The sequence below is a fragment of the Symsagittifera roscoffensis genome, chromosome 9 (assembly GCF_963678635.1).
Source record: "Symsagittifera roscoffensis chromosome 9, txSymRosc1.1, whole genome shotgun sequence".
Taxonomy (NCBI): domain Eukaryota; kingdom Metazoa; phylum Xenacoelomorpha; order Acoela; family Convolutidae; genus Symsagittifera; species Symsagittifera roscoffensis.
Window position 1 is genome coordinate 54472712 of NC_087070.1, and position 25079 is coordinate 54497790.

At 34.8% G+C, this 25079-nt stretch overlaps 2 protein-coding genes across 5 annotated transcripts in view; both read left to right on the forward strand.

The window, feature by feature from the left end:
- Positions 1 to 25079, forward strand: part of LOC134854300 (huntingtin-interacting protein K-like) — a 318593-nt gene that overhangs the window by 13748 nt on the left and 279766 nt on the right. The window lies entirely within an intron of this gene.
- Positions 490 to 19170, forward strand: LOC134853985 (neuronal migration protein doublecortin-like). 4 transcript variants are annotated; one of them, XM_063870023.1, is made up of 11 exons: positions 490 to 578; positions 1135 to 1313; positions 6291 to 6453; positions 8039 to 8193; positions 11617 to 11748; positions 12200 to 12371; positions 15371 to 15679; positions 18048 to 18147; positions 18433 to 18489; positions 18568 to 18629; positions 18934 to 19170. In XM_063870023.1, exons 3-11 carry the CDS (start codon positions 6292 to 6294, stop codon positions 19012 to 19014), a joined length of 1230 nt encoding a protein of 409 aa, XP_063726093.1. In that variant the 5' UTR covers positions 490 to 578; positions 1135 to 1313; position 6291; the 3' UTR covers positions 19015 to 19170. The 4 variants fall into 4 exon arrangements, with proteins under 4 accessions (XP_063726093.1, XP_063726095.1, XP_063726094.1 ...); XM_063870024.1 differs by lacking the exon at positions 490 to 578 and having other exon boundaries at positions 704 to 1313; positions 6315 to 6453; XM_063870025.1 differs by lacking the exons at positions 490 to 578; positions 6291 to 6453 and having other exon boundaries at positions 702 to 1313.

Here is a 25079-nt window from a genome sequence, read left to right on the forward strand (position 1 = left end):
CTGGAGAGAGAATAGAGGAAAAGTTGAAATAATTTAGGGCTTACTCCGTAGGGCAAAATGCAGACGCATTTTCTTTTTTAAAACTCAATCAAGCACCCCTGGGAGTTGATTTCAAGTCGCAAAAATTCTCCATAGCATAATTACTAAAACATATTTCAAGCATGCAGAAGTGTCCCAGGTATTTTGAAAAAAAAATCAGTTTTTTAAAAAGTGATTTTTATTAAATAATTTTGTTTAAATATTAAATAATTTTTTTTTCAAGTTTTGAAAAGTTTTTTAACCTTTTTTTAGCCATCATTAATTGAAAAACTTTTCAAACCACAGGGAGTTGAAGTTCCAAACAAAAGATTAAACTATTTGTTTTCGGCAGAGCGGCTGTTAGGCAAATTTGTAAGTAGTAGTTTTACAACTTGAATGGAGTTCTTTCAGCAGTGGGATTGGTTAGGGGCTAAAATGCACCGGCGTCCTCTAATCTTTCCCCGGAAAAGACCTCGGCGTACCAAGACCACAGATAGTCTTATGGGGGTAGTTTTTGGCCGAAATTGATTAACAGCAGAAAATTGATGAACAGCAGAAAGGTTCTTGTTTACAATTTGAAATGTTCATGCCATTTTCTGCAATCAAATTCTAAAAAAAAACAAATTTTGGCGTTTTGCATTTTTTGCTTTTGCGAAACTAAGATGTCTGACTGGAGATGAGACTGGACTTGTTAAACTACATGAATTGAATTCGGCTGATAATATATTTTTTTGGAAATTTCCTTGGCTACAAACACTTTTTAATAAGATTTTGCTGTAAAACTAAACTGGTTGAACTCGGATCTCAGATCTTTCGGCGTGTTGCTCTTTAAAGGATAGATTTGATTGTGGTTTAGTTGCTACTCTGGTCGATTTATTGGAAACTTATTCCAAGAACCCTTCTCTCCCAATTTCAGGATCCAACTGGACCTTTTAAATTTAACGTTCCTCTAATCTCGAACGGCCAGCGAATAAAACTTTCGGACCCATTGAGTTGATATTAAACATTTGGCTTTAACTGGAGTATCGAAGCATAAAACCCCAAATATTTTGAACAGTTATTACTAAACAGTTATTACTAAACCTTTACTAATACTGATTCCCACTTTTGTTTCAGAGAGAGAGAGTTCTCATTACAAGTAAATCGTCTGCAACATTGCAAAATAACATTCGGTGCAATTTTGTTGTTTCTAAATACCTACCTGGGCACCCGTGAAAGAAATTGAAGTAAATCGTAAAATATTCCAGTCAAAATTGTACCGGAACTTGGGCTATATTATTATATTCCTTCTTTTGGTGAGTTTTATTTGTGTTCTCTGAAATTTGTCATATTTTTGGCTGCAAAAAAATAAATGATATCATTTTTATTCCTAATGAAATATTCATAGAGCTTTTCTAATTCTAAGAAAAAATAATTTAAAAGTCAGTCAACCACAATAAAAATCAGCATAAGAAAATAGAATTTAAGTCAACCACATAACCGCTGTTAAATTTTGAGAACATGCGCCAAAATTTCGTGTAGAAAAAAACCAAAACAAGCAGACTTAGAAAATCATTGATGATCGAAAAATGAGTCTCGGCATGTCGCAGCAAATTGTATGAACGGAGAGCTAGCGAAGGATAATTGGTCTCAAAATTTCCAAATTGGTCTCTCGAAAATCAATCCTTTGCCTTTTTGGCTCAATAATGGAACAATTCAAACCAAGTATTTTTCGGTTCTTTTTTAGTTCCCCCTTTTATATTTTTGAAATTCAATTTATGAAAATCTTTTTAAAATAATGTCTCGTATTAATAACTAATCAAAACATGTCAGCGTGAACAAGTGTACAAATTTTTACCACATTTGTTTTATGCAAAGCGCCTTTGTGAACAACTTTTGCACAGCTTTTTTTATAACTATACGGGAAACTGGAAAAAAGCCGATTTTTAAAAGTTTTCTTGAAACCACCTGGAAGTTACAACTTATTTTTTGAGAAAAACTAACCCGAAAAATTTCAGGTCATATCTAACAACTTGCATTTTGTAATACAACATAACTGAAAAGCAAACTTATCTCAATTTCACAAAAATACTTTTTTTCTGAAAAATCAGCTTGCCTCAATTGCACGAAAAAGCAATTTTTTGACAATTTGTAACAAGGATAGCGGGTTACTGTCAAGTGGCACAGAATGTTCCGACTTGTCTTAAAAAATACCACATAGTTCTTTTTTTTTCAAATTATTGTCATTTTTTGTCGGCGTGGTGTGATAAAAAGAACTGACAAAAAACTGCAGATTAGGTATATTCGACATTCATAGTTAAATCAGCAAATTGAAAACCAAATTATTTGAAAAAGCTACTTGAAAAATGAAAAAAAAATGGCGCTTAAATACTCAAAGTTAACTAATATTACTCAAGTAAAACTAAATTGTTACTTTTTGAATTAAGCTATTGTAAGCTTTTAAGTAGATAAAATAAAACTGCTCGATCGCTTTATTCGCTCGAAGTAAGGCGAAGTAAGACCAAAATTTCAAACCGGTTTTTCAAAATGGCTCGAATCACGACTGTAAGTGCTTTAATTTGATATATCACTTAACCCAGTCCGATGATTGTGTGGTAATTGATTTTGCGTAAAAAAAACTAAAACACACCAGAATGCAAAGTCCCCTTCCCATTTTCAATGGTCGGAAGAATAAAGAACATCTGTTTTAGCTATTAATAGGAATAAATCAAAAAATTTAAAAATGTGGTTATCATTCATAACTTAAGAGTCATATTTTTGACTGAGGGAGGAAATTGGCGTCATGCCTCAGCTGGCAACAAAGAATAAACTTAAAAAAGTACACCTCGAAAAGTGTGGAAAGTTTCGAAGTAATTTAATCGGAACAAGCGACTGTCTTTTACCAATGCCCGTTTAAAACTCTTCTCCAAACCCTGTAAATTGTCGCATTCCTTCAAGTTTATAAATTGCTCATGTTTGCGAATTTTTTGTGGCGATTTGTCGCAGATTCCAAGCGTGCAATACTTCGACTTCTTGGAATTTTTAATAGAATTTCCGATTTCTGATCTTTTCGTCACGTATTTTGATTTTTCATTACCTAATTCGAATTTCCGGGTTCCGCTAAAACCCATAGTCTGTTCATAGTCTGTTCATTTTTACAGTATCCATGATAATCGATTTTTTTTAGATGTGAACCCTACCCCCTGCCACATCCCTCTAGTATGTCCTCCTACCACGTCCCCCACTACGTGCCCCTTTTTAATTTTTCGAACTTAAGACATTGTTTTCTATTTCAAACTTAAATTTTGAACGTTTAAATTCATTTTTTTCATAGTTTTTTTTTACAAAAAATGTAATTCATACTATTGCCAAAAAGTGGGAACTGTATAAGCAGCATTTTATTTTGCTGGCGATTAACCAGCGCTATCAAACTGGAATATCGACTTTTTGACGCTTATGCCTGGGATGCCAAAGGTTCTGGGTTCGAAACTGACCGGACCTGTTTTTTTTTTTCAACACGGGAAATAGTCTGTTTCCAAAAAAATGTCGGCTTATTTTTGTCTGCTCATGTTGTATCGGCTTATTTGCATCATATTGCGTCTTTCGACAAGCGAAAAAATTTTGTGTGCTCGTGTCTGTGTTTTGAGGTTGAGGGGGACTTATTATCTTAGTCTTATCGTTTTTTATTCTTTTTCGGCTTTTTTTATTTGCCTTTTTTGGGCTCAATAGGTTTCAGTCTATATTATATTGCCTTAGTGTCCTCAAATTGTTTCTTTTGATGGGCAAAAAAAGTGTTTTAAGGCGAGTGGTCTTATTAATTTTTCAGAAGTCTGAAGTCTTGTTGATTTTTTTTCGGCTTAAAGGGTTTCTGACAAGGTATTTTCGGCTTTGTTAACGCTTGGTACTTTTTCTTTCGATGCTTATTACACTTCCTATTGTTCTGTCATGTTTTTGTTTCAAAACTAGCCTTAGTCTTTTTGATAGAACTAGTTTTTTTCACCTTTTCGATTTTTTCAGTTTTTTTTTGTTTTGTATCGCAAGTGGTGCGAAGCTCAGCTTCGCCTCTTTGTTTATAAACAAATTGTATAGAATTGTACTTGTAGACTTTTCGGTGTATGGAAGTCAACCCGGGTGGTCATAATATTTTGTTCTACTCGCACTGCTGCAGCCATTAATTTTTGTTACAAAAACTCATTTTACATTAGTTTTTTCGAGACTTCTGATATATACTGATTCTGATATATACTTAGTCTGATTTTAGGCCTTGTTTCCTTGTCCCCAATGTTCTCAAAAATTTAAAAATAAATTATTTTCACCGTAATTTGCAATATTCCGCACTACTCACTTAACCTTATTTCTGACAGACAAAACCCCAAAAGGGCTCATAAACGACTTCAGAGTTTTGGGTCATTAAATTATATCGTCAATAACAATGAAGGTGAAAATGGGCCTTTTCCTTATTTTATTTATAGCACATAACCAGATGATATGGCTCGGATTCAAACCCGCGAAGGTAGCCTTTTTCTTTATTTTCTATTGATCTTCTTGTTTGTTTAAGGCGAGCGTTAATGCTTTCTTTTGTCGGCATCAAACTCATAAGCTAATAAGGAGAGTGATTTCCTGGGCATGTAGCATGGAGTATTCTACTACAATGATTAAAAAAAGAAACTCAGACTATTTTTCCAAACCATGACCAACAAACCTTAACATTTATACCACACGCAGCTGAAAAACTAGTATTTTTTGTTATGCCACTTGCAAAGATTTTTTTCCCGTAAACAACTTTTCTTACAATTTTTCAATTTGCTTTATTTTTGAATCTTAACAATTTTTTCGCACTTGGGCTAGAGGAGATAACGCTGTCACCTTTGCACACTATGGTCTGAGGTTCGAATATCGGCTAGGCCTTGTTTTCTCCATTAAAAATGCGCTGAAAAAAATGTTCGGTAAAAGTTGATTTGTCGGACTCTACTTTATCTGCTCAAGTTTTGTCGGCTTAGTTGCCACATCACTGGTTTTTCTTGTACTCTAAGCAAGTATCATGGTAGTTGCAAGTATTGTTCATTGTATGTTCTGGGGGAATGGAAACTTTTAAAAGTCTTCTAATGAAATCAATTTTTATTTCAGCTAAACTGGTGTATGCTTAAATATTGTCTGCTTTGTTTCCACTTCGTAAATTTTGTTCCGTTGCTATGATAAAATTCAAATGACCTGCTTGGCTCACGTTTGTCTAGAATTCTTCTTTGATAAAAACGAGTTTTATGAAAACGTATGGGATCGGGTGATTATTTTTTAAAATGTTTTCTTTTTTTGCAAATATTTTAGTTTTTTCTCAAAACGTAATCAATCGATTTTCAAAAAATAGGAACCAGAGAAAAAGCTGCCTATTCTGCTTTGTGCCTGCATGCTCACCTAGTCTCTGTTTGTTTTATCACTTTGTCTGCAGACTTCGAAAAAGTATGTGGGGGATTATTTGACCTATATTTTTGATTTTTAAAACGTCCTCTGAACAACTATCCTCCCAAATCTGCGATTTTGGTTTCAATGAGTGGAACTTTATGACTTTCGGAATAATCAAGTTTTTAATTTTTTGACCGTTCTTTGAATTTTTTTGACTTTTTTCCAGATATATCTTCCCAAATCTGAGATTATTTGTTCAATCAAAGTTACAAGTTGCGTGAACTTCTTCTGTATAAGCGGCAAAGCGGCAACTTTTTCCAAAATCAATGGTTTCCAGAAATGTCAAGTTTTTGAATTGTTGACAGTTTTGGCGTGGGAACATTGATTGAAGTACTCGATCAGAAAAACAAGCCGTACGGTGTTAAAATTTGGGAGAAAGGCGTTTAAAAATTAACTTTAAAAACTCTCTTAAAGTTATTTTTGTGACAATTTGATTGTTTTACAAAATCTCAGTTCTGTTATCTTAAATCTTAGCTTGAAAGATTAGTCTGCTAAAAGATCCTCATTTAAAATGTTCCTACTCAAACAGATGATTGTTCGAATTTTCCTTTACGCTTCCAAATAAAGGACCATTTATTCTCTAATTGTATAATTTTCTGGTGCCATGTGTTGTCTTATTGTCGTAATTCATACTGGAGGTTTTCACCGCAGTTTAGACCCATTATATGGAGAGTATAGTGGCTATTCTTTTATTTTTTGAATGTTTTTCGGCACGTGGGCTCCACAGTAAAAATTGCCCACATTGCAAATGAAGGCGCCTTTAAACGGTTTTTTTGTCGATTTAAGATTTTTCAAAAATGTAAATTAAAAAGTTGAGGCTTTTTTGCTCTTAGAATGAATCAAGAAGTTCTGCTTAGTGAAAACGAAGACAAGAAATCGCTTTACCGGAGCAGACCTATTGCTGAAATCAAGAACGGCTCAGTTTCAAACAGCCGAACATCTTCCAGTTGCAACTTAGCCGAAGAAGCCGAGACTGAGGAACCCCTTTCGGGCCAGGTATTTTTAAGAACATAATCAAATGACTGGCACACATTTAAACACCCTCATAATTGAGCCAACATCTCGAATATTTGGCTTCTGAATGAGTTTGACTGAGTCTGACACTGAAGACAAGGTTATGCCGAAAAGTTTTTACTAATTCAAAAAACCCTTTTGTTTTTCCTCAGAAAACTAGGCAGATCTTTTTGCTGAATTACCCGAAGTTATAGACCACCTCATTGGAATTCCAATTTGATTCAAACACCAGATTTATACATGCTTTCATATTAGATCGTGGTATTGTTAAGGTCTTTGATACCAACCAATCATGATTCAATACTTAAAAGCCCTCTTTAAGTTTGTAAAGTGTCAGTTTACCTTCCTTGTCAGACTATTTTACTGATTGCTTGCAATGAAGTTAATCTCAATCTTAGCCTTGCTTTAGCCAGTCCATTTAGAAAGCTTCTAAATCCATTGAGGCGAAGGAATCGCGAAAGACTCAAAAAACCAGAAAAATTTAAATTGAAAAAAAAAATTTGGAAAATCCGTTTTTCAATGTTTCTAGGAGGAACAAAAAGCAAAAGCTTTCATGGAAAACAAATAAATGTGAATTAGAAATTTTTTAGTTTAGCTCACTAAAATTTGAGTATTCGAGCAGTCCGGCTCAAAAGATTCAACAGAGCATCCCTGTTTCTCCCAAAAAAAAAACTTTTTTTTTTAATCAGTAAAGCCTAATTCTTCAATCGCATTCACGAGAATGAACGAAAATCTCCTCGCTGTCCAACCAACGATTTTTGTATGAATAAACTGTTTTTTCAATTCACTTGGTAGTTTTTTGTTAAACCAGGAAACTGTGAAAGACATATGGTGCAGTCGCAAATGCTCAAGTTATCGGCTTATAACATATTTTTTCAAGCTTTAATTTTAACTTTCACTCAATGAATCTGATTTAACTTCAAAATTTTTTCTGACAGCTTGCAGTTTTAATAAGCATCAATTTTTATATTACTTTGTTACACTTGTTAAAATTAAAACTAATTGAATATTGATAAAATCATCACAACCTGCATTCGATCTATTTAGATTTTGATTTTTTTAAAACTCAACTTCAATTATGCCCTAAATTGTGTCTAACACGATCCATTTTTATCCATTCACATTTACAATTTATATTAATTGATACTCGAAACAGCCAATTTAGGTCCATATTGTCGAAACATACCGAGCTTCGATCGATACGGTCGAAACGAATAGTGGGCACCACCTCCAGTAGCGGATTTAGAGGTAGAAGCAGAAGCCGCCTCCCTCCCCCCCCTCTCTTAGCGATTCGACCCTCTGATGACCCAAAGGATCCCCCTTTTGTACTCTTTCAAGACATCCATTTTTGGCTGAGGGGGAGCGCGCGCCAAGCAAACACAATTTTTTGGTCAAAACTTTATAAAAATACCTAAAAACGCCTTTTGCGGTATGTTTTTTTTTTCAAAATAGGGTGTTTATAGTAATTGGGAAAGCTCGAAATCAATTTGTTCGACCTAAAAAAAACCTAGATCAGCCCCTGAGAACCTCGATTTGGTAAGAAATCTAACAGTTTTTATTGTTTAAGGTGCTTCGGAAAATGGCCGAGCGGAACTTGGAAGGGATGATTAACAATAACAAGCTGACGGACAGTGGGAACTACTCGTTAGGGGGAAGCAGCGAGATCCTCTCCTTCGAGGATTCGCCCCCACCCAACTCCAACGAGGCTAACTTCAAAGCAAAGTTAGTCGAGCATATATATAGACTAATGAATACAATAATGGCGTTTTCTGCGATTTGCAAAGGCTCTATCAAAGGCTATCCACCTGTTTAAAAATGGTCCGTTTCTCTTAACTTACAAGTGGTACAACTATTGCAGCCAAAAACGGTCAAGCTGTGATAAAATTGAAGCTAGTAGTCAAGTGAGATTACTGAACTGAATACGATTACAATTATGAATTTATTTGATTTTTTTGGTTAAAAGAATCAGGTATATCATCGGCCATCGTGAATTCTAAATAATCCGAATTTGCACCCAATTAAACGATAATTCAAGGACTTGCTAATTCAAACATTGGGCAAAGCAACAAATTTTCCTCACTTTTGCAATCGGAATTTGGGAAATATGTTCAAATATGCAATAAAAAAGATAAATAACCAGGAGCGGATCTAGGATTTTCTGGAGGGGGGGGGGGGGGGCGGATTTTCAAAAAATTTTTAGGCTGGCCAAATTGATTTTCGGAGCTCTCCCAAATCGCTATAAAGACCCTATTTTGACCAAATTTTCTGTGCTTTTTAGACGTTTTTAGGCACCTTTTAGAAAGATTTGACCAAAATTTGCGTTTTTTTTTAATCGCTCACCCCCATTCAACCAACCCTCAAAATGAGTGCATATTGGCGTCAAAAGCGCTTTTAGAAAATTTTTGGCTCAGTTTGCCAAAAAAGGATGTCTCAAAATACTAACTAAGGGGGACCTTTTGAGTGATCAAAGGGTTGAATTCTTAAGGAGTTGGGGAAGAACGCCTTAGGAATTCAACCCTTCACCAAATCCACGAGACCCCCCACCACCAAATCCACTACTGATGACTACAATACTATAACAAGAGAGGAAAAAACGGTAAATTTTGAGTCGTAACACTTGATTTATTTTCTTTTCTGATGGCTAAATAGTAACAAAAAAATGAACAGAACGCTTCAGTTTTAATCTTATTTCCGCTCCCTCCCGATAACTATACCGCCTCCTCCATAGATTCTTTGAAATGATTCAAATCCGTCTACAGCGATTGGTCACTTCCCAAAGGGATTGGTCACTTCCGAAAGACATTTGTCTTTTCCCAAAGCGATTGGTCACTTCCGAAAGCAATTGTTCAATTCCCAAAACGATTGATCACTGCTGAAGAAACGTCACTACCCAAATGGCATAAGCAAAGTTGTTCCAAATAGCATAAAAGAAAGTTTTTAAAATATGATTTATTAGAATACAAAACTTGAGAGCGAGATGTGACTGTTATCATGACGAGACAAAACTGTGCAATGGATAGTAGGCGCACAGTTTAGTGTCTGTAGGTCACTGGAATCCAGAGACAAGTTTTTAAGCATGTTCCAAAACTTAATTGGATTCCACGTACAAAATCGATAAAAAGTCATTATTTTTCACATCTCTCGGAGATTTTTCAGTAGACCGATTTTTGCGACAAATCATGGTAGAAACAAATTGTTGCAATTTGGGAACAAATTTTTCAACATGTTCTTCAATATAACGATAAATTATATGTTTTAAAAACTGGATTGCTCTCTCTGCAAACGCAGCTTTTGTTTCACTCACTGTTGAGTAATCTTCAACGTCTTTCTCCTGGCAATTTTTTTTGAAAGTTTCCCCATATTCTGTTCTTTTTTCAACCCAAAGCTTTTCAGGAGTGTTTTTTCGAGAAACCATTTTTTAAAAACCTGCAAAGTAACTTTTGCATACTTTGTTTTCATTGTTTGAACTCTGAAAAATCTCGAAAAATGTCTAGAGCAACTAATAAATACTTAACTCCATTGTTTTGACTAGCTAACTTGTCTACAAAAGCCAAGTCCATACACCAGATTTCATTGATATATTTTGAAAAAAGCTTGAAGTCTTCGGAAACGTCTGATTGGTGGACCAAATTTTGTATACGATGTCTTCGTTTGTAAGAATTGTTCTAAAGTATTTTTTGATAAACCGCTCGCTTTACTGAAGTTTTGCACAGATCCGTACGCAGCTCTACCCCTAAAATAAAACCTGTTTACTCTTACTTTTTTAGATTTTGAATGGGATCCAAGTTCCTTTGTCTTTTGCTTTGGCATTCTGTTGATAATAAGTTTGAGTGGAATTTGAGTTAATTCCCAAATGGTAAAATAAATATCTGGACAATCAGTATTTTTTTTTGCTTTGGTGCGCACACGAAGTCTGCAATAGATTCTTTTTTTATATCTTTTTTTAAATCCAATATGATGTTATCTGACTGGCTCAGTTTAATTCTAGGAAAACTCAAAATTAAATCAATAAGGCGCTTATTGTTACTCGTTTTCAACTTTGCATTTACAGCACTGTAAATTTAAATAAATCTTTTGGTACAATGTCCTCTTTTTCTTGATTTTTCCCAATTTTTTTCATTAGAATTGTACTCTGTGATTGATAAACTGAGTACGGAATTAAAACAAACTGTTCCATACTATGTCAATCGCTTAATTACAAATGGGGTGATAATAGATATCTGATAGATCATAGAAAAATACTGAGTTTCCGCAGTTTGACATGTAATTGTTCCGTCTATTGAAAAAGAACAGGAGCTTTGTCTTTGGGTGCGTTTTTTTTTTCGTTATTCTTCTTTTTATTTTCCACGCATAATCAGGTAGCAAAAAACATATACGGTAATTGTAGTGTAATATATCATTTCAAAACCCAATCACACGTGATTTGAAGGGCGAAAAAAATCATAATATGAGTCAGTGATGAGAAAAAACGGTCTGAAAAACCATTGTCACAGCTTCATTTAGCCCATACTAGTCAAAAAAAATTTCGTCAAGATTAAAAAAGTATTGTGTGAAAAAAAAACGAGAACACTTTTTAACTAGATTTTTTATATCAAATTTTCATTTTGTTGCTTGTTATTAATTTTTTCGAAACAACAGATATCTTCTATATTTATCTAACTAGTTTTCTACTTGTTTGTACGGTTATCTCAACCCATCACGCGCAGAAAATGACACTTATTTGAAAAAAAGAACAAAAATGTAGTCTTTTTAATGTTCGGAATATTCTATAAAGTTAAGCTAAGAAGTTGCATGTAGGTCTGCATAATGGTCCTTTGTAAAGAACTCAACAACTTGTATTCGTGTTTTTTACCTCGCGGATAAAAAAATATTCATGATGCTTGATTTTGCATGAAACAAAAAATAACAAATTAGGGGAAGCTACTTCTTTGCAAACAAGGCCATAAGGTCATTAAGAGGCAAACGACTGCGTTCTTCAACACCCAGTGAACACAGTTTGAGTCTAATTATCGAACACTAGATGACAAACACACTGGATCTCTTTTATTTCCACAAAAATGACAGCATCGGTGTGGATTAAATTAAGAAAAAGGTCGATTTCAAAAAGATCGACTGTTTGTTAAACGACTGTGATTTAATTGTCAGAATGCAGGAGCTGGCGGCATTCCGAACCAGTCTGCAGGACCAGCAGAACTACAAGAAGGCGAGGAAGGTGCGCTTCTACAGGAACGGAGACAAGTCATTCCCCGGACTACTGGTGGCCATCTCACCGGACAAGTAATGCCTCTTGTTTCACAAACAAACAAGGGCCCATTCCCACTATACCCCCTCCAGCCGAGCACCAATAAAATTATAACTGCGCCACGGCAGCAGTTTTGTTTTGTTTTATGAGGGCTATTGTTTGCTGGGGGTTATCGGAAATTGTTATGTTTCCTAAAATGAAATTACTTAATTTGTTTCATTTTAATTTTGAAGAATAATTTTAGAAAAATCACCTGAAATCAAATATAAAACAAGGAAAGTCGCTTCCCATTACAGTCTTCCAGGTAAGCTAATTTACGGATAAGGTAAGAAGAAAAATCGAACAAAAAATATTTCGCTTTTTTATGGGAGAGTTCTGATGTTTAGTTATATAATAATCTGCAAGAACTAGACGGCGTGCTTGGGACAATAACATACATGAATTATGATATTATCAAGGTCTTAAATTTCTTTATATTTTTTGTAGATACAAAAATATGGCGGCCCTAATGAAGGAACTGACTCGAGTGTTGAGTACTTCTATGACCCTTATGGACGGCGTGCGGGCCATATATGACCTGGAGGGAAACCCAATCAGAGAGATGGACATGTTACTCGAAGGAGAGAGCTACGTTGCAGCTTCAAAGGAACACTTCCAGGTGAGAAAAGCGGCGGTGAATTGAAGTCGCTAAGTCTCCTCCCCGCACCCTGCAGATCAGTCTTTAGAGGTCCACCATGATCCGTGCTGTTCTCTCTTGATGGCGAAACAACATTAAACAGAAAATAAAACAAGGATGGCTGGTAACTGTGCAAGTGGCACAGAATGTTCCGACCATACTTTTAAAAATACATTAATATTTTGTCAAATTAGTGTCGTTTCTTCGGCGTGGTGAACAAAAAAGTAGAGCTTATGCATATTCGACGGTCGCATTGTAAAACACGCAAATTGGAAAACAATTTTTGTAGAAAAATTACTAAAAATAAGACAAAAAAAAATTTAAAAGCGCTAAAATACTCAATTAAAACTAGTTTTTTTTTTGGCTAAAACTAAGCTATCGTAAGCTTTTAAGCCATTAAAAAAAGCTATTGCAAGCCTGCTTGCTCGCTTTATTCGCTCGAAATGAAACGAAAAATCAAAAAGTTAAAACCGGATTTTCTCGACAGTGGCAAAACTTTTTTGAAATTTTCAAACGTCGTTCGAGTAACGATTGAAAAGGCTTCACTATGATATATCACTCAACTCTCTCCAATGATTATTTGTCCAATTGTTTTTCTGAATAATATAAACCGCTAAAGTTCGATCAGCTCATTTCAATGTCACAACCCTCATTTGCCGCCTTAATGCTTTTTCGTCTCAGTGGCTCGTCGTCCTTTTTACCTAGCACCGTTTTCATACCTTTATCACGCGATTGAGATTACTTTTCAATCAAAGTCCGAGGAAAGTATGCTACCCAGAAACGAGATTGGCGAATTCCTGAGCTATAACCCGCATTTAAGAAAAGTGAAAACAAATCGATTATAATGGATTTTTGTGGTCTAAAATGTTGTAAGCATAATCGATTCCCGTGTTACGCTCAGACAACAAAATTGGACTAAAAGTGGGTTTAAATACATTTTCTCGCAAAAACAAATGTATTATAGTTCATTTGAAATCCATTATAATGGATTATATATTAAGTACAAAATCACATTAAAATGGATTTTTTTCCAATTTATTTTCGTTTCGCGTCGTGCAAACTTTTGCAAGAATTTCTGCATTTATCAAATGAGTTATGCGGAAATTTTGCGAAGAGAGTGCACGGCCTAATCCATTTCTAAATCTAAACTCAATTTGCAAAAAGATTCTGTTAAGCTCTCCCCCCCCCCCCCCAAAGATTGCCCCTTTACTCCCCCCAACCTGAAACACCGTCCCAACCACCCCCCTCCCGCACCTCATCTGAACCACACCCCCTTTCGCACCTATTAAGCTCTCTCCCTAACGTTCCCCCAAACGTTTGCCCTCTTAACGTCCCCCCCCAACGTTGGTCCACCACCCCCCCCCCCCCCCCCCCCCCCAACGTTGTTCCCCCCACCTAACGTTTGCCCCCTAACGTTTGCGCCCCTCACATTTGACCCCTAACGTTTGCCCCCCTAACTTTTCCCCCTATCGTTTGCTCCCCCCCTAACGTTTGCCCCCCCCCCCCCGACGTTCCCTCCGAACGCTCCCCCGTAACGTTTGCTCCCTGACGTTGCCCCCCGAACGTTTGCCCCCCTGACGTTTCCCCCCCCCCCACCCCCACCGGAAAGGGTATTAGTCCACTTCCAACGTTGGGGGGGGGGGGCTTGTAAAGGGGTAAAGGCTTGGGGGTAATGGAAGGGGGAGTTGTTAGTCCACTTCCAACTTTGCCACCCCCCTCCCCCAAAGTTTCTAATAGTTTAAGAAAATTTATGAAAAGAACAAAATGCAGTTACAGTTATTGAGTAACTTCAAAAAAGTAACAAAAATACCAAAGTTAGGCAGAGAAAAATTAAATTGAACAACTAGTAACCAATTTTAGTTTAAGACGTAGAAAAGACTTTATGTGCGTTGAAGTTTGCATCTGAGTAAAGTGAAAAAAAAATCGATTATAATTATTTTAATTGTCAGTATCCACAAAAGTGAAAAAAAAAAATTGAATATTATGGATGAAAAAATGATTTTGATGCCTCGAAAAATAGTTATATTATATTCCATTTTTAATTGATTATAATCGATTTGTTTTCACTTTTGTGGACACTGACAAGGAAACTCAATTATAATCAATTTTTATTCATGGAACTCCAATGCGGGAGTGTACATTTTTGGGCGCTTTACCATCTTTTCATCTCTTTCTCTAATTATAATTACAATATACATTCGTTTGAAAAATGTTGACGCGCAATTGGTATTTGAGAACAAGTATTAGCGTCTTTTCCTGTGCTTCGCGCGATGATACAACTATATGAACGCGTATAAATGGAGCTAATTTGTACGACCACAATTGTAACCGACCACAATTGTCGGATCAACCGTATCATCTCCTCCCCTAAGTGGCCTACCGTAGAATGTCCTCCCTAAGCACAAATTTGAAAAAGATTTTACGCATAAAATATTCACTTCAAACAAGCGCGCTGAATATACTGCTGGAGAAAAATTTTAAAGACGAACAACTATTTTATCTTGTTAATAGCGTAAAATATTTTTTAAGATTGTTTTTTTTCGCCCTTGAAGTCATTTTCTGAAAAACCTGTATTTTATCCCCCCTAAATTGATTTGAAGTGTGGGGGGAATTATACGGTTGATCCCAACTGTTTTCAAAAAATTTTGAAAAAATAAAAAATATCCAAAAAATTTTGTCGAAAGTTTTTTTTTTGCCAGAAGTGCTAAGTGAAGCTTCCAAAATGGGTTTTCTTTTTAATAAAATCCCGTTTTTTTCTAAATGGCTAATTTTTATGCGCAACGTTACTCGATCGCTTTACTTGCTCAAAATTTAAACTAGTTTTTCTTGACACTGGGACAATTTTTTGAAAATTTTTTAATATCATTCGAATCACGACTGAAAGGCCCATTCCGATTATGATTTGTGGTACCTGATTTTGCGTGGAAAACAAAAAAGTAGCGTGGTGTCTAACAGATGAAATTGAGATGACTTATTTTCAGTTTCTGGAGTACGAGGCGGTTGCCACAGCCAGCTGGAACAACCCGACTCCAAAATCAAAAGCGAACGCCGAAGAGCAGTCGAACCTGTCAAGTTTCCTCAACGAGAAATGCAACATCGAAGACAATCGCGACTTCATCCGGCCGAGGACCATTACTCTCGTTCAAAATGGAAACCCGAGGAGCATTTCACGACTGCTGTTGAACAAGAAGACTGCGTTCTCGTTCGAGCAAGTCGTGAGGGATATTAACGACACGGTCAAGTTGAATGCAGGCGCGGTGAGGAAAGTATACAACGTGTCTGGAAAACCGGTGAGCCATTCGTTCACGGATAAATGGTCTTAATTGTCTACTTAAGTCCGTTTTTTCCTCTTTCCTTTTTTCCCTATGTTTCTATCATTCTCGGTTTTCATCAAAGATTAAATCATTTAAAAATCATTTTTCAAAACTTTTTTGCCCCTCACTTTTAGATTTGTCTTCGTTAGAATACATTATTTTATACATAACATATTCATGAACTTTTTGAAGAAGCAGAATTTTAGAAAAGTTAGCGTATCATCGATCATTTTGACCCGTTCAATCTCCTGAAGCTGATACTGTTGATCAAGACTTCTCATATCACTGCGAAGCCCTGATAGGCCCGACAGCTTTTTAAGGTTTTTGGAGTAGTGTTCGCAAGAAAAAACTCAAGAAAATTGCAAAAAAAACTGAAAAATTAAAAAAAAATTTTTTTGAAAATCATCTTAAGTAAGTGAAAATCACCCACACGCTATGTTAAGTACAAAGTGATATATTTTGGGTTTAGCATAGTAATAACAAGACTGCTCGTATCAGAGCAAAACCATGAATGTGCCGACTGCCTTTTAAGTTCTCTGGAGTAGTGTAGTGCTCGCTCGTAAAAAAATTGATGAAATTTTCAAAAGAAAAGAAGATGGACAGTCCAATATGGAATGAGTTTTAGGGGGATTAAATATCCGCTTACGCGTTAATAGCGTGAAATATGTTGCGCGTTAATTGTCCCAAATGGGCCAAATTGGCAATATTTAAACCCCCATAACTTTACGAAAAATGATCACAGGTAGAATATTGTTTTAAATTTGAGCTCATGAAAACAAAATTTTTCGGATGATATAAAAAAAATTTCGGATCAATCAAATCAAAAATGGCTAGTTTAAAAGTCGAAATTTGTCTGGAACAAAAAGCATACCGAGCTCAAATCATCCGTCATTTTCTTCAAATAAAAGACCAAATAGCATACCTCATTTCAATTTGGAACAATTTCTAACACAGATTACATCGCCGCTGATGCGTTAACAGCGCGAAAAGTAGCGCGTGTTAGTTATCCCAAATGTGAGCTCAAGAAAACAAAACCTTAGTAAAAAATTTGCCATAACAGCTACTTAAAAAGTCGAAATTTGTCTGGAGAAAATCAACAAAACTGCACGTTTCAGGGCGAAGCCCCGAATGTTCTGACTGCCTTTAAGCTCTATGGAGTAGTTTTGCTTTCAAAAAAATGCTTTTTGAAAAAAAAAATAAGATTTTTTTTCTGAGATTTTTTTCAAAAAGCATCCTCCAGACGCTATGTTGAGTGCAAGGTGATATGTTTTGAATATAGTAAAGCATTAAATAGACCATTTAAGATGCCTCAGTTCAGTTTGGAACGAATTCTCTGACGGACTGAATCTTCGCTTAGGCGCTAATATCACAAAATAAATCGCGGGTTTATTGTCGCAAATTGGCCACATTTGCAGTATCTTAACACCCCTAACTTCACAAAAAATGAACACAGCTGAAATATCCTTTCATCTTTGAGGTCAAGCAAACAATAAATTTCAATGACATAAAAAGTTCTGTCAAAAATTGCTAGTTTAACAGTCGGAACTTTCGTGGAGGAAAAAAACCATCCCGAGCAGAAATTTTTTGTCGTTTTTTTTGAAAATAGTTCGAATAAAAACCATTCGAGCGCAAATACTCCGTCATTTTTTTCGAAAATCGGATTAATTTTATGTTACTAGCCACACCATTATTATAATAGTGTTTCGATTATCTTGGTGTTGTTGCTGTGTTGTTTGGTATAAACTCTTATTTATCCCAGTCTTTTTCTCCAAAACGTTCTGTTTTCTGCAAGGTATATTACAATTCTGTGCTACAGCTAAAGGATATATATTTGTTAGTTCCGTAATATGGTGATGGTGATTTTCAACCAATCATGGCTTTTTCAGGGGCTTTTTATTTAAAATAGGTTTTTTGAAGAGATTTTAACAAAAGGAACCCTAGTTTCGTGATAACAGGTTTCAATTAATTAAACACCCAACCCTTAAACGCCAATTAGGCAGCTCAAAGTCATCGCTCACTTTACCAATTCGGTTTTTTACTTTATGACGACCCAAAAACAGACCAACTTGCTATTTTGAAAACTTGATCACAATTTTCAAACCTGATTGGTTGAAATTCATTCAAACTAAATTTAGGATTTCAATGAGAGCAGACGATCAATTAGCAGTCTAATAATTTTGGCCGTATAACCGAAAAGACCCACCAACTAATCTAACTGTGAAGCGATTAAGTCAAGATCTTCCAATCAAATACATCTTCCACTGCGCTATTTTGTTTACGTTTTTTTAGGGAATGGGGTGGGGGGTGTTTGGTTTATCTCAGTGATAAATGTGAGTGGTTTCAGATGAACAAACTGTCAGATTTCTTCGAGCATGACGAAATCTTCATTGCTTGTGGGCCGGAGAAACTCAAGAAACTTGCTGATGAAGACCTCGCGTATATTAGTGAGTAGTTGTTCATATTCACTGGGCTCGAATAGCTTGGATATGAGCTTCAAGAATATCCAAAGTGTGAGCAGCTAAGCGCATCATTCGAAAGTTATGATAAAAAAGTGGTTTGAGTGCTTCGCCCAAAAACAGATCGCCAAAACTTTTCAAAAGTCCTCACCGGTAAAAAAATCCTCCCCCGTCAAATCTTGAGCAATAATTTTTTTTGCAAAAAAGCGGTTTTGATTAAAATTTTCGGAAATTGGATCGGCAAAGCATTGACTTTAACTCTCACCTGTTTAGATGAGCGAATGACAGTTGGCTCAAAAAGCCCACTCATGGCGAGACGAAAATCGATAGGTTCGTAGTCAGTTTAGAAAGTAATCCAAATGAAGTGCAATTAATGAAAAACAAAATTAAGTTTCACTTCATTTTAAGGATCTAAAAGTCCTCTGTTGGGCCGCAAGAGTCCCCAGCCAGGATTGGCATCGCCAAAATCAGTGAGTATTTAAAAATACAATTAATTGTATTTCAAGCTTTTTTGTTGGCAATATCATTTTCGGTGAGCGAATCTGAACGAAGTTAAATAGCCTGAAACTTCTCATTTTGATGCCTAAAACCACATATTTTCATTTAATTTAACACATAATGTCAAAATAATTAGATGCCAAAACAATTGGCTCAGTTGTTGAAGATTAATACGCTCAAGGTCACCGATATGTCAACAAGAAGAAAAAAATTACCTTCTTTTTTTATTTGAAACTTACTGGTTTCATTTTAAGTTTGGTTCCCTTTCTGATTTAGGTTCGACGAAACATCGACCAAGGGAGCGACTTCAGCCCTTTGAAAGTGTTGGACAGCAAAGTACCGCATGAGGAGTTTTGATTTTGAAAGCGATACAAGGCAGAATGATCATTCAGCCTACTGCGCAGCGAGCCAAATGTATTTTTTATAATCAACCTGCGTTTGAAAAAATTATGAACTTTAACTGAATGTATTCATCTCAAATCCAAATAGCAAGAATATTTAATTTTTTGTTTACCGTTTTGTAACAAGGCTACAGAAAACTGTTCTTTTAGATGTTGTCACGCTTTGTCAGGTTGTCTCGAATGTGACTAGATTTTTGGAGTTGAGGATAGTTTCATTGTTAGATTTAGCAACTCAAATAAACTAGGTTATAATTGATAAACTAAACCGAAGTTTTCTGTAATACTCTAAACCAAATTTTTTGTTTAGAAAACTTTACCCTATATTTTATTTCCGCCTGGGATTTGTTTTATTTCTGTTTTTGTTATTTTTAAGGAAGCAATAAGGAAATCACAAAGCTATCATTACGAGTACACAGTCTGGTGTTTGTAATTGTAGGTCTCTGGAACCCAGAGACAAGTCTTAAAATATGTTAGAATTTTGTCAGGACGGCCAGAGAAAATGAAAGAACAAAAGAAAACCAAAGAGAGCGTCCTTATTGCGAAATCCGCTTACAATTCACAAAAAGCACAGTTTGGCAACGTAATGATCTAAAATTTCATATTCTCCAAAAGTTACTGTGGTTAGAACAGACCAACCAGTTTTGAGCTCAGACGGCAAATCATTAATTTTACTTATTTTCAGAATAAGAGTTGAGGGTTAGAACCACGGCGGCGTGTCACGAAGCCAAATACCCGGATAGCCGAAAAAATCAAGAATTTGTAAAACCTGGGTTTTGTTGACGACATTACCAATCCCATTTTAAATCAACTTTGTATTTTTTGTATAAGCTTTTAGAGCATAGTTTATTAATTGCTAGAGACTAAGTTAAGTGACTGTTTTCTAAGTTTAAGAAAATTGAATATGAGTTCAATCCGCATCGAAGTTTCATGGGTAAAAATCGATGATTAGATTTTGTCACGTTTTGTCAGGTTGTCTCGAATGTGACTAGATTTTTGGAGTTGAGGATAGTTTCATTGTTAGATTTAGCAACTCAAATAAACTAGGTTATAATTGATAAACTAAACCGAAGTTTTCTGTAATACTCTAAACCAAATTTTTTGTTTAGAAAATTTTACCCTATATTTTATTTCCGCCTGGGATTTGTTTTATTTCTGTTTTTGTTATTTTTAAGGAAGCAATAAGGAAATCACAAAGCTATCATTACGAGTACACAGTCTGGTGTTTGTAATTGTAGGTCTCTGGAACCCAGAGACAAGTCTTAAAATATGTTAGAATTTTGTCAGGACGGCCAGAGAAAATGAAAGAACAAAAGAAAACCAAAGAGAGCATCCTTATTGCGAAATCCGCTTACAATTCACAAAAAGCACAGTTTGGCAACGTAATGATCTAAAATTTCATATTCTCCAAAAGTTACTGTGGTTAGAACAGACCAACCAGTTTTGAGCTCAGACGGCAAATCATTAATTTTACTTATTTTCAGAATAAGAGTTGAGGGTTAGAACCACGGCGGCGTGTCACGAAGCCAAATACCCGGATAGCCGAAAAAATCAAAAATTTGTAAAACCTGGGTTTTGTTGACGACATTACCAATCCCATTTTAAATCAACTTTGTATTTTTTGTATAAGCTTTTAGAGCATAGTTTATTAATTGCTAGAGACTAAGTTAAGTGACTGTTTTCTAAGTTTGAGAAAATTGAATATGAGTTCAATCCGCATCGAAGTTTCATGGGTAAAAATCGATGGTTAGATGTTGTCACGTTTTGTCAGGTTGTCTTGAATGTGACTAGATTTTTGGAGTTGAGGATAGTTTCATTGTTAGATTTAGCAACTCAAATAAACTAGGTTTATTTGAGTTGCTAAATCGTTCACTAAAACGTTCTTTCGTTTATTTGAGATACTCGTTCACTAAAACACTAAAATTTTGTCTGGATAAAGGACTATTGTGGCAAATTTAAACCACTGTGATTTTTAGTCGATTAAAATTTATTATATTTAAAAACAAAATCCATCATAATCGATTATGATTGATTAGATTATTTTTGTTTTCAAAATTGTCAATTTTTTGCTCATAAAGTCTGTGAAAAATGATTTTGTTGATGAGAAATGTTTGCTGTTTTTTGTAGCTTATTTGTAGCAGTTCTAACCAATGATAATCGACGGTTTTCCAATTTTAAAGAGACAGACTATACTTTTATATATAACAGACGACTTTCATTCATGAAACTCGAGTGTTTTACTAATTAACCAATTTGAGAGATACTTATCAATCCACTCTTTCAAGAAAGGGGAGAGGTTGTTAAGTAGATTATATTGGCTAATTTTGAACCAATCAGGATGCAGCGAAAAAGGGTGGTGGAAGAATTGTTGAGGAGATCCACATTTTGAATTCAATTGTCTAAAATTAATTAAACATTCTAATTAAATTAAGTAGAAAAACTCGTGGGTTATGAAGAAATACGTGTGACTTTTTTGAAAAAAAATTTTTGCTGTGTTTTTTGTTTTCATTTAAGATTAAGTTATCGAAAGCTAAACTTTGAGCATTTTTACGCGCTAGAAGAAACCAGAAGCCAAGAAATTCCAGCCCCGAGTAAGAAAATTTTGGGCCAAGTTGATATCCTGAAAAACACTCTTCTTAAAACTTCTTATAAGTCTTGTTTTATATGAAAGATGTAAAATAGGAGATATACCTACAAGTCCAGAAAGCATTTTTTTCCTGAAAATATAAAAGAAGTTGCCAAAAACTCTTTGATTTACAGATAAAACTTATTTTTGGAATTATTTTTCAAATTTAAGCAGGAAAACATTTTCACATTGTGTCTATTAAGTATGCATTTCGAACAATACTTTCAAAAAACTCAATATCTCACAGCAATACAAATTTAACGATTGGACGTTGTTTTGGTGACAATAAATATAATTTTGACTATTTTTGTCATATATGTTTGGATGTGTTCTAAGTAAGTACAGAAATATCTGAAACAAAAAATATTCAGCTATGTTCAATGTATTTAGTTGAAAACTTTTTCTTTTTCTAAAAGTGATAGTAAAATTAGTTTGCAAAAATGTCTTACCTTTTTCATGAAAAAACCCTAATTTGTAAAAATTTTAGTCTGATCTTGTAAATTTCTAAGAGTTCTACTTAAATAGCAAGTTGTGGTCAAACCGGGGGAGGAGTCAAGAGCACAATCCCCCTAAAGGACCCACGGTAGAAATTCCGCCCTAGTCAAGTAATATTTTTAAAATTGATTTAATTAAATTTAAAAGATGCATTTCAAACAAACGCGTTCATTTTTTTGTTCAAGAATATGATTGATTTTGCTGTTCAAAAATTTTAAAAAAATGCTATTTTCTACTGACGGTTACCCAAATTATTATTCACATCTTTTTCGTTTATTCTATCTTATTAATAAGATCAATCAATTTTTCCCTCAAAGTTCATTTCTAAAACTCCCTGATCTCATCCCCCAAGTCAATTTAGGCAAGGGTGAGGATTTGTACGCCCGTACCGAACAAAAGCTTCTAAACTGCAAGAATCATATAAAAAGAATCTGATTTAATTTTTTGTGTTTTTGTATACAGAAAGGATCTATTTTATATCAAACATTTATAAGTGCATTTGCCTGGATTGAACAAAACTTCTTATCATACACTTCCATACGTACGGAAAATTTCATGAAGTTTCTATGAAAGGTATTTTTCCACATATGAAGATTGTATGACAACTATTTTTCCATAAACAAAAAAGTTTGATTTTTTTTTCCAAGTTTAATTTTTGAAAAATTTTGGGTTGTGTTTGTGACCGAACGCAAGTGACAGAGACCTTGGTTTACTCAAAGCTGGATTTACCAAAGATTGGACGGTTTTGCATTTACAATGCCTAGAAAACGACCTGAATTGTCTGAGAACTGTCTTTCATAAATGATATAACAAAAGTACCAAACTTTGAAATTTTTGCAAAAATTTTCATTGATGATTATTTTTGAAATCTGAATTTATAAACTATCAGACCTTGATCAAGGAATACATAATAATGCCATACAAAAAAGGAGTTTTTAGCGTTTTGAAAAAAGTTTTCAAGCGAAAAGGAAAAAAAATCAAACATTGGTGCCTCCAGGACTACGTTATGAACACAAAAAAAAATAATTTTTGCATGAAAAAAGTTTTTTTTCTGGAAAATGTTTGTTTAAGTACAAGGTTCGATTTGCGGTTGAAAAAAAACCGAAGAAGATTTTGGGCAATTTCAAAATTACTTGGCAAAATTTTTGTGTCGTCATCAAAAAAATGCTAGTCATGCAATTTCCATATATAAGGATTGTATGAAAATGTTTTTTTTCAAAAAACAAAAACACCGTTTTTTTTATCACCAGACTGTTTTATTAGAATCAAATAGCGTCATAAATTAGTTTACATCTTTTTTCAACCATTTAAAAAAAAATTGTTGGCAATCACCAGGACTTATTGTACACTGGATAGAATGCGTTCTGCCTTATTGACCATTTTATCCATTCAGTGTTTGTCTCTCTCACATACACTTGATGTATGGAATTGTTTGATAAGCTTTTCTGGGGTATGGAGGTCAACTCGAATGGTTATTCTTTGAAGCTATACAAGGAAAAAGGTTGCTTCGACCACGAATGTTCAAAATTTAAGTGGCTTACTGTTTCACGCGAACTTCTAGTGACACGAAATCGGAGGTTCGACTCTCACCAGGACTTTATTTTTGCTAAAAAAGCATAGATTTGGAAAATTTGTGACCAGAAAAAAGTATTTAATAAAATCCATGCTTAACTTCAACACATTTATAGGATTTTCGTGTCAGGATTCAGATTAGAATTTAAGTATTTCTCGTTATAATCGAAGCATTTGTTAGGCACGGGAGGTTTATGCGAACTTTGAATAAGTCAAAATGAAGGACTTAGTTTAACATATAATGGACACTTTGGGCTGAATAAACTGAACTTTTTGTTTCATTATTTGTGATTAAAGCAGTCAGTTCAAATTTTGTTGATCACATCCAATTTTTGGCCAGTTTTCTTTATGCAACGTTTGTTATTTCTCTCAAGCAGGGGCTTTAACCTTGGTTCTCCGAAATTAAAGAACATGACACCATCTTTTTTCATCTTCCTCGCTAAAGGTTTGTAGCCTCAATGAGCGAAAACATGTAACCATAAAAGTTGAACTATTTGAGTAAGCCGAACTTCAATATACATTTGTGTTTTCAATCACTAGTTTCATCCGAAAAAGTAAAAACTGATAGAGATTTATCGTTACTTAAAATGCGAAAAAAAAACAAAGAAAGAGGTAGACTGATTTGATTTAGAAATTTTCAGTTGCGTTTCTTCACAAGCGTGTACTGTTTGCTCAATATGAGATAGCAAACGGGAAATAGTAGACAGATTTGAACTAGAAATTTTCAAATTCTGCCAAAAAAACTTAAGATCGTTTTCAAGGTACCAAGATTGCAAAACTCAGAGTGCGAGTTTTTGATTTTCGTGAAACCAGCTCAAAACTAATTTTTATATCCAATTAAATTATTGATAAAAGTATCTCTTTAAAATACTTCTTACTAAACAATCATGATCCATAACTAACACTTGCAATAATTTCCAAGGCTGAAACTATTTATAGGTTCAGCCAGCAAAAAAATAAATTAAACTTAGCAAACAGTTGCTCTTCTCTAGAACAGTTCCTGATCTCGCAAGTACTAGTATACTCTAGATCTATTGAGACTAGGAGATATAAGAGTAAGATTAAGATCGGTATTAGACTAAGAAGTTGCACGAATCTATCCGGGCGAAAATAAGATAGCGTGACGAATAGACGGTGCACCGTATCAGAAATTACTCTATGAGTATGGCACCTTAAGCCCTTAAAAAAGTTATCGCAAGCCTGCTTGCTCGCTTTCTTCGCTCGACTTGAAACCAAAAAATCAAAAACTTGAAACCAGCTTTTCTCGGCACTGGAAAAATTTTTAAAATTTTAAAATGTCGTTCAAACAAAGACTGAAAAGGCTTCACAAA

Excerpts from the sequence above, each read along its gene's own strand:
- LOC134853985 (XM_063870023.1), top strand. The coding sequence starts at position 6,292 with ATGAATCAAGAAGTTCTGCTTAGTGAAAACGAAGACAAGAAATCGCTT. Across the intron at positions 11,749-12,199 it reads GTGGCCATCTCACCGGACAA|ATACAAAAATATGGCGGCCC; the intron begins GTAATGCCTCTT and ends TATTTTTTGTAG. Across the intron at positions 15,680-18,047 it reads ACAACGTGTCTGGAAAACCG|ATGAACAAACTGTCAGATTT; the intron begins GTGAGCCATTCG and ends GAGTGGTTTCAG.